Source organism: Alosa alosa, chromosome 11 (genome assembly GCF_017589495.1).
Source record: "Alosa alosa isolate M-15738 ecotype Scorff River chromosome 11, AALO_Geno_1.1, whole genome shotgun sequence".
In the NCBI taxonomy this organism is placed as follows: Eukaryota; Metazoa; Chordata; class Actinopteri; order Clupeiformes; family Clupeidae; genus Alosa; species Alosa alosa.
Genome location: NC_063199.1, coordinates 26,296,234 through 26,308,902, shown reverse-complemented (window position 1 = coordinate 26,308,902; position 12,669 = coordinate 26,296,234). Strand labels below are relative to the sequence as shown.

Sequence of the window (12,669 nt, the reverse complement as noted above, 5' to 3'; positions counted from 1 at the left end):
GAAGCTACTGATAAAAGAACATTCTAGCAAATGGTAGTTCCTATTCCTAAACCACTACAATCCTAAAAACCAATAAGAACTATTAAAAGTTTCAAAGCCTGTGAAACAACATAAGCTAATTTTCTTGAGGTCTGATGGCAGAATTTCCTGGTCATGACACCAATAAGAGCCACTGGAGTGATGGGCTGCCTTCTTGATATGCTGACAGGTGATTGGTCGGAAGGGACGTCTCGCAAACAAAGTCCTCACGGGATTGGACAGCATATCCATGGACGGGGGCTTTAGAGGGCAGGGGGGTCCCCGTGGTGGAAGGGGTTGAAGGATGAGCGGACGCTCCGGCCGCACAGAGGCTGCTGCACCCGGAAGTTATTCACCATACTCCTCTGGACCTCCTCCTCCGCCGACGTAAAAAGTAGACTACGGAACACAGCCAACTGCACGAAAGGGAGGGAAGGAGGGAGGGAGGGAGAGTTAAAAGGTCAGCACATAAAGATATACAAACAGGAAAAGGGAGAGAGAGACAGAGAGAGAGATAAAGTGCTTACAAACAGTAATAGGGGAAAGAGAGAGGGACAGGGAGAAAGAGTGAGAGGGAGAGAGAGATAAATGAAAGGTAGGTACAAACAGTAACAGGGGAAAGAGAGGGAGGGAGAAAGGGGGAAGAGAGAGAGAAAGAGAGAGAGAGTGGTCATTAAGAGGTGAAAAAAAGTTGCTGGAGAGCTCTCAGCCTGGAGTCTCTGGTTTCTGACCCATCCACTGCTCCCTCCCCCTTCCTGGTTGCCATAGCGCTGGGGAACATTCTGTCCTGTTGACAGAGCCCCCTGTGGTTCCACTGGACAAACAGGACCAAATTTGACCTCACCGCCTCCTAGCAACACCACGTTCACGCAGTGAACAACTTACTACATCATTCACAAAACACTACATTAATATTACATGAATGTCCAATACATACTCTCCTGCACAAAAAAAGAAACTTGTGTGTGTGCGTACTTGTCTATGTGTGTGTGTGTGTGTTTCAAAAGGACCAGCTCACCTGTTCTGCTGAGCTCATAAAAAAGACTATACTCCCTTGTAGTCCGGTGGACAGCCAATAGAGCCCTATTCTGGACCCGGAAATGTTGAGTACACCAAAGTTTTATGATGGAAATATATAGTATGGGTTCCCAGCATGCAGAAACTGCCGGATGCTAATTTGCATATGTTGGGCAATTTGTGTAATTGAGCTAATTAGCATAAATTAGCATAATAGCCTATATTGATCATATTATAAGAGCTGCTTGGCCAAAATTGACAATGTTAGTATGTTTTTAGGGGTTACTGGAGATGCTGAGTCCATATCTGACATTTTCAAGATTCAAAATCACTATTTAAACTTGGTTTGGTCACGTTTTTACTCTCATTAAGCTGATTTTGCTGAGTTTTTTGGTACAATTTAGACAGATTTTTGGAGGATACAAGGATACAAGAATACAAGGAAGTTTATCGTCACATGCATATAGTTACTGGAAGTAAGACATGCAGTGAAATTATGTCTGGTGTCAGCCTATTTGTGCATTAATGGGGGGGGGGGGGGTTAGTAGATTAAGTGGCAAGGGCTGCATAAAAAAGGGGGGGGAGGATTGGGATTGGGTGGGGGGCCCCAACAAGGAGCACCCAAGAGCAACAGGGGCAAGGAAAAACTCCCTTACCAAGGAAGAAACCTTGGGCAGATCCACGGCTCAAGGGGCTAACCCAACTGCCAGGGGTCTTGGTGTGTGTGTTGGGGGGATGACAGGGGAGATGGGATAGTGTGCTGTGTATGTGGGGAGAGGGCAGTGTGCAATATGTGTGTTGGAGAAGCTTCCTCGTGAGACAATGTGCTGTGTATTGGGGGGGGGGGGGGGGGCAGGGACTTACTATTGCAAGCAGAGTACTGTATGTAATGTATGTGAGTGATGACAGTGAAGATGTGTGTGTGGGCGGGAGGGGAGTGGAGCAGTGACTGTGTGTGTGTGTGTGTGTGTGTGGTGTGTGTGTGGGTAGGTGGGGGCAGTGTGCTGTAAGTATGTAGAGGATGTGTGTTGTATAGAGGATAGGGCTGTAGCGATATACAGTAGGGCTGTAACGATACACCAACCTAACAATTTGATTTGTATCACAGTTTTTGACCCACGGTTTGACACCTCGATTTTTCTTTTTTTGGGGGGTAGACATTTCAATAGCCTACCTTAGAACACCAGAGGATTACAATATAATATATCAGTATTATTTTATATCCTGATATAAAAAGAGAGAATACTGAATGTCTGATATTTATGACAGCACACTTTATGCAGATTAGCCTATAGCTTAGGCCTACTATTTCTATTACAACTCTACCACATTCAGCTGTCTGGTTGATGCCTGGAAATATTGTACACAAAGAAGCATAGTTGGCTAGCTTATCCTAGTCTACTGATTGGAATGTTCAGTTTCCTCATGTGTGTTTAAGGTAATACTGTTCTCCTTGGGACAAGCCTTTTGGAAAACATTGGTATTGAGATGATCATTCAGTTCTCCCAGAATCCCCAGCACGAAACATCGTGGGAATCTCAAGCACAGTCCAGCACGCTGGCGTTGCATAGCTCCCCCAACAAGCCATTGCCATCCTCGGCGTGGGCGTTCCCACATTCAGTCCAGCATTAGTCTCTGGCACTGCCACACAGCAGGCGGCGTGCACACACCGCAAGAGCCCTACTCACCCTGGGGGACCACAACCACCAGCTGCCCAATGCGGGGCGTGCTAGCAGTCACCTGGTCTGTCGCCTCTCGTCCCCAGCTCCCTTCAGAGAACGCCCTCAGGTCGCACTTTCCTAGCCTCCACTGCCACAGACTCCCCGGCGCTGAGCACCGTAACTGGCACTGCACCTCCGATGCTCCACTCCGTCGTCTCGCCAGTCGGGGCAGCAGACTCCAGCTACATCGCAGCTGGACCACGCTGCGCAATCAGGCTACAGCCGTTTAAAAAAAAAAAAAAAAAAAAAAAAAAAACATAGTCCAGTATTTCTTTCAAATTGAAAGGAAGTTGTATGGACTGGACTATGTTTTTATTTTTAAAAAACGGCGACGAAATTGTGAATTTCCAGAGCGTGTTACTCCACACTCGGCAATAGACTCCTATAAACTTTCCCCTAAAGACGCCAGCTGCAGCAGCAACATTTCCGGAAAGGTACTGGCTTGATGAAATTCATTCTGGACTCAGAGCATGACTGTTACCTTGAAGACCTGAGTTCAAGGCCACGTGGGTGTGACTGTGCCGTCTTCTACCCCAAACAAACACCCTCTCTTCCCATTATCTCTACCAGCACAGAGTGTACCATAACAACAAAAGTGTGTGTGTGTGTGTTCTACTGAGCTCATGAGGAAGACTATACTCCCTTGTGATTAAAGCCAATGAATGCTTGAACGCCTGATTATTTCATTAAAAGCAGGGTGGAACCCAGTTCATATTCACCCTATTGTACCAAAGGACTGTAGCCCTACATAGAAGAGTTTGAAAATGTAAACAGGTGGGCTCAAAGAATAAGAACTTACTAAACCGTGTTAAGATAACTCTTGACCTTAAACCCTGACTGAAGCTACAGTCTAACTCAAACCAACTCATGCAAACAGATCCTGTAGTCTTCAGTTAAGCAGGTGAAACAAGATAGGTGTCATTCAGACAAACAAATGTGCATTTTGGGAACACAAAATGACACAGCCCTAATGAAAAAGCATAGCATTTTGGGACATACTATAGAAGTACTATAAGGGGCCGTTTACACAAAACTGCCGGGTGAATTTTCTCTTACCGCTTTCACACCTTTAACAACACCGGCAAGAAAAAAACCTGGCGTGTACACACAGAGGTGTAACCGGCTAAATGTGCTGTAGTGCATATGCCAGACCAGTCGATGGCGCTGCTGTGCAGAAGCTTCACGATAATTTTGTGTGAATCGCGTAGAAGAAAACATTGTTGAAACAGTTTGTTAAGCCAGAGAATGTCTAATAAGGGCTCTGGTTAAGCAGTCGCATGAAATAAGGAGACTACAGACAATTCGGTTTTCAATTCAACTGTTAAACTAATAAAGTTCATTTTCAAGGTATGTGACTGCTTTGTGAAATTTCAAATGCTTACGCATTGCATTAGGTCTGAGCACCACTGGAGAAACACTAACATGCAGTAAGCTAATGTTTAACTAAGTTAAGCTAACGTGTGCTTCTAACTTAGCCACTAAAGGCTGATAGGCTACATTGTGCACATAAACCATGACAGGGGAAAGAAAAACATTTTAATATGATAAATAAATGGTTTGGTTTGTTTTGACGAGCAGCATGTCAGGTCAAGTGCCGTGGCTGAGTTGAGAGGTGGGGCTATGTCGTCATAATGTTGCCGGCTTCGCACCTACAGGCGTCTACACGGCGAAAGTTAGCCGGGCGGTTTCAAAAGTTCCCACCGAAGTCGGTTTCAAAAGCTGTCGGTTTCAGTCTCCTAAACTGCCGGCGTTGTGTACACGCAAGGCGTAACCGTTAACAAAACCTCACCGGTTTCACAAAAACCGGCGTCATGTAAACGGCACCTAAGACTGGGCAGTGGCTTCAGTGGTCTGTGACGGACACCAGCGGTTCCGATCAGTCTACCTGGTCATGGCTGACTTCAATTGGCTGCTTCATGACCATCCAGGTGACCGCTTCCGTAAGGGGGGGTGTAGTCAGTGACCCGGCATAAGTCCAGTAGTCCTCCGTGTTCTCTGGCAGCAAGCAAGCGGGATCAAAGCGGCCAAATTCCACGACGCTGTCCTGAAGAGACAACACATACACACACAGCTCAATAATGATGTTTAGCAGTGAAAAGGTTCATTACTAACAGGTGACTACTAAACTCACAGAACTTAATCTGTTAAACTCAAGTCTTACTCTCAAACATATACTGAATATGCACAAACACAAAAGACGGTACGCTCTCTTTGCACTGTTAGAACAACAGATTGCTTTGAAGCTTAACTTAAAGGAATTATCCTGAGTAAAATGCACTTTAGATCAATTTACGGATGATTGGGAGTACATACGTTGAGTTGACATCAAAATCATGTCATTGGATGTGTTTTGAAAAGTTCGATTTTACCGTTTTTAGTCAAAACTCGTTAGCCTGTTAGTGACCAGGGCATGTCATTTCGCCGCTACAAAACGCTATTTTTATACCTCTTCTACAGTTCCAAACAACATTACACTTATGTGGTAGTGAGTAGAGGGTCCCTAAAGCCAAACCGAAGTATCCCGAGGTCTTTATGTGGTCGGATAGAGAGTCCAGAATGAATTTCATCAAGCCAGTATCTTTCCGGAAATGTTGCTGCTGCAGCTGGCATCTTTAGGGAAAGTCCGTGGGTGTGGAGTAACACGCTCTGGAAATTCACAATTTAACGCAATTTTTTTTTTTTTTTTTTTTTTTAAAACATAGTCCAGTATTTCTTTCGAAATAGAAAATGAAGTTGTATGCAACAGCAAACCCTAGCTTACTGGTTGGAAAATGTCACGTGACGTGATGTCATGCAACGACGTGATGCAATCGACTCCTACAGACTTTCCCCTAAAGATGCCAGCTGCAGCAGCAACATTTCCGGAAAGGTACTGGCTTGATGAAATTCATTCTGGACTCTCTATCCGACCACATAAAGACCTCGGGATACTTCGGTTTGGCTTTAGGGACCCTCTACTCACTACCATGTAAGTGTAATGTTGTTTGGAACTGTAGAAGAGGTATAAAAATAGCGTTTTGTAGCGGCGAAATGACATGCCCTGGTCACTAACAGGCTAACGAGTTTTGACTAAAAACGGTAAAATCGAACTTTCTCAAAACACATTCGAATGACATGATTTTGATGTCAACTCAACGTATGTACTCCCAATCATCCGTAAATTGATCTAAAGTGCATTTTACTCCGGATAATTCCTTTAAGTATGTTTCCTTTTATACTAGGCTTTGAGAGACTATCTACAACATCTTGATCGTGATAAGCTATTCAAATAAAATCTCTTTCATAATGCTGTTAAACACACACACACACACGCGCACACACACATGCGCGAACACACACACACACTTCAACTCACCTTGTGCCTGACAGCAGGTAGAGCGTCCACAAGTTTCTGCAGGCCTTCGTGCCTCTTCCCTAACTGTGAAGAGTAAAATCACAGCCTTTAGCTCAATGCTCAACACACACACACACACACAAAGAGAGACACACACACACACACACACACACACACACACACAGACACTTGCTTTTTATTACCATTTGGATCAGAAGTGTCATTGAGTGGTGACAGCTTTACAACACAAAAAGGCCAACACACACACCAACGGTCCACTTCACTACATTTCATAGTAAAGGGAAACAGAAAAAAAGTGGACAGAAAATACAGAGGAGTTAGAGAAGACAGGGAAGGAGAAGATGACTGGTCTAGGGGGAGGGGCGGAGAGGAGAGGAAGATAGAGGAGAGGAGAGGAACAGTCAGAGATGGGACACACCTTGAGGAAGACTCCAAGGACACCGAGGCCGTTTTCCTCCATCACGGCCTCCTCAAACAGACTGTACTTGTCAGAGTTCCAGTGGACCAGATGAAGCTGTGAAGACAGACCAATGGTCACCATATGTTCATGTTTACCCTATACACTGATGTGGTTGTGTTCAGTGTGTATACTGTTCCCACAGTCCATTTCCCCATTCTAAACTAGTGGCAATTCTCAAAGCAACAAGGAACAAGGAACAACTTCTGCTGAGAAAGACAAAAAGCCTTTCACACACACACCTGATGTAATCTACAATGAGTTTCTAAAAGAACAATGGTCTCTAAGGAACAAGACGAGATGAAACTTCAGATCAGTCCAAACTCTACGTAAGTCGAACTTGTTCTACCACCCTGTACTCCCCCAGTCCTAACATGAGAGATTTTGAAAAGACCCATTGTCTGGACACCAAGTTCAGCCCTTTTGCGCAAACAGAGATCGCTTACAACAGCAAGTCTTGGTGAAATATAAAACGTGGCCCATATACAAAGATACCCACACACACCCACACACAGGGCCTCTAATATTACATAACTAATGAAGGTGTGTGTTATTAAAATAGAATCCCACGCTATCAGGCCACAGTGACAGAAGAGATGATGCAGTGTGTTGCACAGTCACTGGCAGGCACACACACACACACACACAGACACATACACACACACGGACACACAGAGCATGCAGTACATTCCAGGTGATTTATAAATGGCATCGTCCATGTCTAGAGGTCATAGAACTTCACTGTCCCTGGCACAAGGCTGCCGTCTCATGCCACACACACTTCTAATCGTTCTCCCTCACACACCCACTTGCTCACGCACGCACAGAAATTCATAGTACACTGGTTAACAGTCCGTGTGAGTCCTTGCTGTATTCATTTCCATTGTTTTTATTTTTTTGAAAAACACTTAACACACATACATAGGCCTACTGCAACTACTACCAGCAAGCTACCATTACACTCAACGCCACCTCATCTACAGTGCATCCAAGCTGCACAACTGAAAAACAGACTTGTTTTGGTGGACAAGACACAATGATTGGGTAGGCTTAACCCTGGCCCCTGTCTAGAGCCAGCCCTGACACACACATACACACACACACACACACACACACACACACTACCTCTGCAGGAAACAGCCGTCGGTCTATGGAGTGCTCAGACCCCCAAGCATTGGACTCGCCCCAGTGGAAATGGAATTGGCAGAGTCTAAACTGGTCTTCCAATGGTCCTCCCTTAATAGCTGCAGTTGAGGGAAATCAGATAAAACCTCAAAGTGTGCACTTTAAAAAAGCCTTTTACAAGTATTGACACAGGTAAATATTCATTACAATATATTTATAACAAAGGTGAAGAGATCCAACATTTAAGGCTTGATGGATCAAAGATGGACAACATGGTCTTATATAAGGGAGAGTTAAGTTGATATCCTCACTTGATCTTTCGGTCGTGTCGTCGTATTCAACTATGAAAGAGTAACCGTTATTCCAGATTTGTTGGCAGGTCCGTGGGTCGTAGTTAATCTCCAGTGGCTTGAGTTGCCGATCCCACTGAGTCTTGCGCACCGCTATATCGATGGGCGATTGGCGGTCTCCCCCCGGGACAGCCAACGGACCCTGCCACATCGGGTGTACTGTAAGGAAGACACATTGCAAGGGTTAAACCATCAACGACGACGCATGGACATAGGCAATGGCCACGCTGCTCAAAACAAAGACAAAATAAAATGTAGTAGGCTAGGCGTACTACTTTAAAACAGGATAAATAAAACATAACTCACGTTTCGTTAACTCAGCGGCCTCCAAAGCAGATGTACACATGTTTAAAAAGCAAAAATATCTCAAACCAAATGAACTTCACGGCAAGGCTACTTCTAACAATCTGTCCTTCCTTGACAGTAGTCAAATGGTTATAGTCGGAAAAAATGAATTACTTCCTCCTTTCTTAACTTCATTCAGAGGAACTGCGCTCAAGAAACTGACAGTTGGAATGTGCAGCCCATCACAGCTGGACTCAAGAGTGGAGATTTAGCGATCGTAGTTTAACATCACATACTCTTGAAAGGTTCTCTCTTTGCTATAAAATGCTCATGTCTGTAACTTACACGCCTACCGCCACGAAACACAAAACTTGAAGAAAGTGCCAAAAAGTAATGACTCGACATCACGTGGATGATTTCCTAGTGATTCAGAGAACTATTTCAGGAAAATGATGATGAAATTGAGATTATGAAGAGAACGGACCAACCAACTATTCTTAAGAATCAGTTTTTCAAGTTGTGCTTCTTCCTGTGTAGCCTTCATGTGACAGAGCATCAGGGACTAGATTTGCAGTGAAGTTTTGGATTCTCTCTTATAATCTGTCTGTTAATTGATCAGAACAGAAGATAGGGTATGTCTCTCTCTGTGTATGTGTATGCGTGTGTGTAGGGTATGTCTGGTGCACATCTCCCCTCTCTCTCTCTCTCTGTGTGTGTGTATGCATGCGTGTCTCTGAGTGTGTTCGTTTGTTTTCACTTGCTTTGACAGTGTTCCCCAGCATTACAGTCTGGTGTAGCATCAGCATCTTTATTAAGACATCGGTCTCCACCAAGGGCAACATTTCCCAGTCTGTAGGCCGATCTTTGACCCCCTCACCTCTGCCCACCAGGCCTCATCGAGATGGTAAAAGTACACTTTCCATACTCAAATAGAAGTACAGATACTTTTGTAAAAAAAAAAACGCTAGTAAACAGTGATTCAACTTCTTTACTCAAGTAAAAGTAACCAAGTACAGGCACTGAAATGTAGGCCTATTTAAAGGTGCTCTAAGCCAGTGGTTCTTAAACTGGGGCCGGGACCCCCCACGGGGTTGACAAATATATTGGAGAGGTCGCAAAATGATTTGCAGTCTGGATTAAAGAACATTTTCTAAAGGTTTTTAGTCAAAGGCTGCTATTGATATACAGTAATGCCTTTAGTGTTGACATAGCCTACCGATGAGAGAAGACAGTTTCTGCCTCTGCTTCCAATGCCCATCTCGCAACATTTCGAAATCAAATTCCGCCGGTTAGAGAGAAGGGGGTTGCGAGACTTGGCCCATGTTTTGGGGGGGGGGGGGGGTCGCCAGACAAAAAAGTTTAAGAACCACTGCTCTAAGCCAGCGGTTCCCAAACTTTCCCCATCACCACCTACAGTACATCCTGACTCGGCTTGCGTACTCCCACCCTCCGACACATAAAAATGTAACGCATTCTATTGCATTCCAGGCATCATGTTTAATTAGTCGCCCTACATGATAACAAATAACAAACTCAAAATGTGCAACTCTATGAGCTCTCACACTAAAAAAAAAAAAAGTGTGTAGAACATTATGAAACACAAACAACAAAGAGAACATAGGGTTAAGATTTGGAAAATTAAATTAAATTAAATTTTTAACACCTTTCCAACAATGCCCTTTTCATCTCGCGTGCCCCCTAGTGGCAGCTCACATACCAGTTTGGGAATCCCTGTTCTAAGCGGCAGAGAGCTAGATTGCCACTCATTGCCCCTCCTCCCCGTGCTCTCATAACTCTCCTAAACGTGCATCTCGTTTTTATGTTTTTTTTACAGTGTATTTCACATTAAACAAAAAAGTAGGGCAAAACACCAGGAAATGTGATCACATGGAAAATGAAACAAAAAAACATGACAATTCTTGGCTTTTGTACAACTTAATTTCTGTCATTGTATTCATTCAACCTTTATTTATTCTCAGAAGTTCATTGAGGGTAGTCCTCATTTTCAGTGATTTATCAAACACACTCAACTGGATATGGAAAAAATCATCAAGTATGTACTGACAGCTTTTTTAATACTTAAAGGAAAAGTTATTTCTATCTTAACTTATTGGCTCTGTGATTTGTGCCTTTTCTTGCCCGTCAAGATGCAGTCTGGATCATATGTTTTAGAATCATTAAAATTAGATAATACTACAATATACATTCTTAGTCATTACATAAAATGATGACGATGGATTAATGAACTGATAACCCTATGTACAATGAACAGTCATGTTCAATTGTAATGGCAGAAGGACACACCTGTCACCTTAAGGGTCAAACCTAACGCGCAGTTCAAGAGGAAAGTAAACGACATCAATCACATGACCAGCGCATCTGACTGAACTTGTTGGTCCTGTCAGGAGGGATAAGGAATATAGGTGAACAAGTGAAAAAAGAGGGGGGAAAACAAAACAAACACACACACAAGAGACAAACCAGCCACTCCTTAATTGATATATGTTTTTTTCCTTTGTTAATAAGGCAGAGCAACAAATTCCCTATTCACTGAGCAGACCTGTCAAGCAGAAGGCATGCATGCCAGCTCTCTTTCCCTCATCAACCAGGCCTGCCTCCACACGCTACAGTTTCCGTAGGCCTACCATTGAGTTAAGTTATTTAGGGTTATTTAGGGTTATTACTAACGGATCGAAACAAAACCAGTGCAAGGTGTGGCTCCAATCCTTTGCCTAAGAATAAAAAAAATGCCTACTAAGAATGCAACCTTAATGTTTCAAGATGTCAGATGTAGCCTATTGCATCATAGGGGAAACATTAACTAAAAAACACCTTTTCAACAGGACATTTTGTGAACTATTCATGCAGTGTGTGATAAACATCATGTGGTGCTTGCTTGTTCTTTTCCAAGATGATCATCTTTAGTCGAGCACACCCGGAAGCTGTCAACCACAACACCAATAAGCACCCCCACTCTGAGTTACACACAAGTTAAGAGTTAATACCCTAAGCCAGGACGAGAACTAACTAAATACTGAAAACAAAAAAACTAAATATTCAAAAGGCAATATAACACTCAATGGCGAAGCCTTTATTTCTCAACATTAAGTTTGAGTTGGGCATAATATGCCCTACATTAGAGCAGAGGCGATACTTCAATCCAACGTAGCCTAAATGGGGTTCGGTGGCTGTAACGTTAGCTCCCCCTGACCTATATCGTGCCTGACCAAGCACGGTTGCTTACTCGTTGGATGAGACAACTCTACACATTTTCAATACGGGCAGCTTATAGGCAGCAAATTCAAACACTTACTTTGGGAGAGTACATATTTGCTGGAGCACACCGTTAAGCTGCATCTCCGAACAGGAATCCAGCGATGTCCCCGCACCTCTCTACGGAGCCGTCTCTGAAGCTGACGGCCAAGCGGGGTTAGAATTGCAGATAGGGTGACCATGCTGATTCCAGACAGCTGTTCGTACAATACAGTTCTTTTCTAGTCGGTCCCCTTCTCGACTGTCACTTTCGGGTGGACACTTGTGTTGAGACGATGATGGCTCTTGTTTTGGAATCAGTTTCCTCGATGTGCATACACAACCGTCATCTGTGCCTATGTTTTCAAAACTAGCACATTCTGTGATACACTACCACGAGCTGCGGCTAGGTGGCTAACCAAGTGGATACGTAGTCAACTATGTATTCGCTGATTGGCGGGACAAACAATAACATGCAAGTCTTGATCAAACATTTACATCGAGATTCAATTCAATGACTTTTGATGACTTCTAAACTTTAATACGACTGCAGTGTGCAGGGTTGCTCAGGATATTTAAATGCCCCGAGGGACTCGAGACGGACTCTGTAACGCGATTGATGTTGGTGGGAAGGGTGGGGGTCTCCAGAACTAGCCAATCAAATTCGCCCCATGAGGGGCGGTTCGATGAACTTCCTCTTACGCACACATTGTATTTACAAATCAAATCCACATGGAGAAGTGGCGTTCATTTTGGCATCAAGTGGCATCATTTTTATTAACTCAAACAATAAAAGTATTATAATAAAAAAAAAAACACTCAACCAGTAAAAGTATTATCACTATATGTGAATATTTGCTACTAATACTACTATATCATTAATTAGTAATACATTTAATGTGCCGATGTATTTAGTAGTAAAATAATCAACTCATGTATATTAAGAGATAGCTGTGGTGCTGTCACGTCTGCTCGTGAAAGGATGAGCAGTTTTATATTCCCAGTAGACGTCGCCAACTTGGTCAAAGTTCAGTGAACGCTCTGACAGATCTGCATCTGGACACAACAGTTCTGTGGACTCTGCCCACA

At 43.6% G+C, this 12,669-nt stretch overlaps 1 protein-coding gene across 2 annotated transcripts in view; it reads right to left on the bottom strand.

Annotated features, from left to right (window-relative positions):
- Positions 1-12,191, bottom strand: part of ca5a (carbonic anhydrase Va) — a 12,597-nt gene extending 406 nt beyond the window's left edge. The window contains exons 1-7 of one of the 2 annotated variants that reach the window (XM_048256933.1): positions 11,642-12,191; positions 8,005-8,202; positions 7,694-7,812; positions 6,530-6,625; positions 6,112-6,174; positions 4,642-4,800; positions 1-434 (exon numbers count right to left, since the gene is read on the bottom strand). The exon at positions 1-434 is cut by the window's left edge and continues 406 nt beyond it. In XM_048256933.1, coding sequence (XP_048112890.1) covers positions 282-434; positions 4,642-4,800; positions 6,112-6,174; positions 6,530-6,625; positions 7,694-7,812; positions 8,005-8,202; positions 11,642-11,783 — 930 coding nt within the window. In that variant the 5' untranslated portion in view covers positions 11,784-12,191 and the 3' untranslated portion in view covers positions 1-281. Of the gene's footprint in view, positions 435-4,641; positions 4,801-6,111; positions 6,175-6,529; positions 6,626-7,693; positions 7,813-8,004; positions 8,203-8,349; positions 9,299-11,641 lie in introns of those variants that run through there. The other variant, XM_048256934.1, reaches the window with a different exon arrangement.
- Positions 12,192-12,669: the final 478 nt, after the last annotated feature.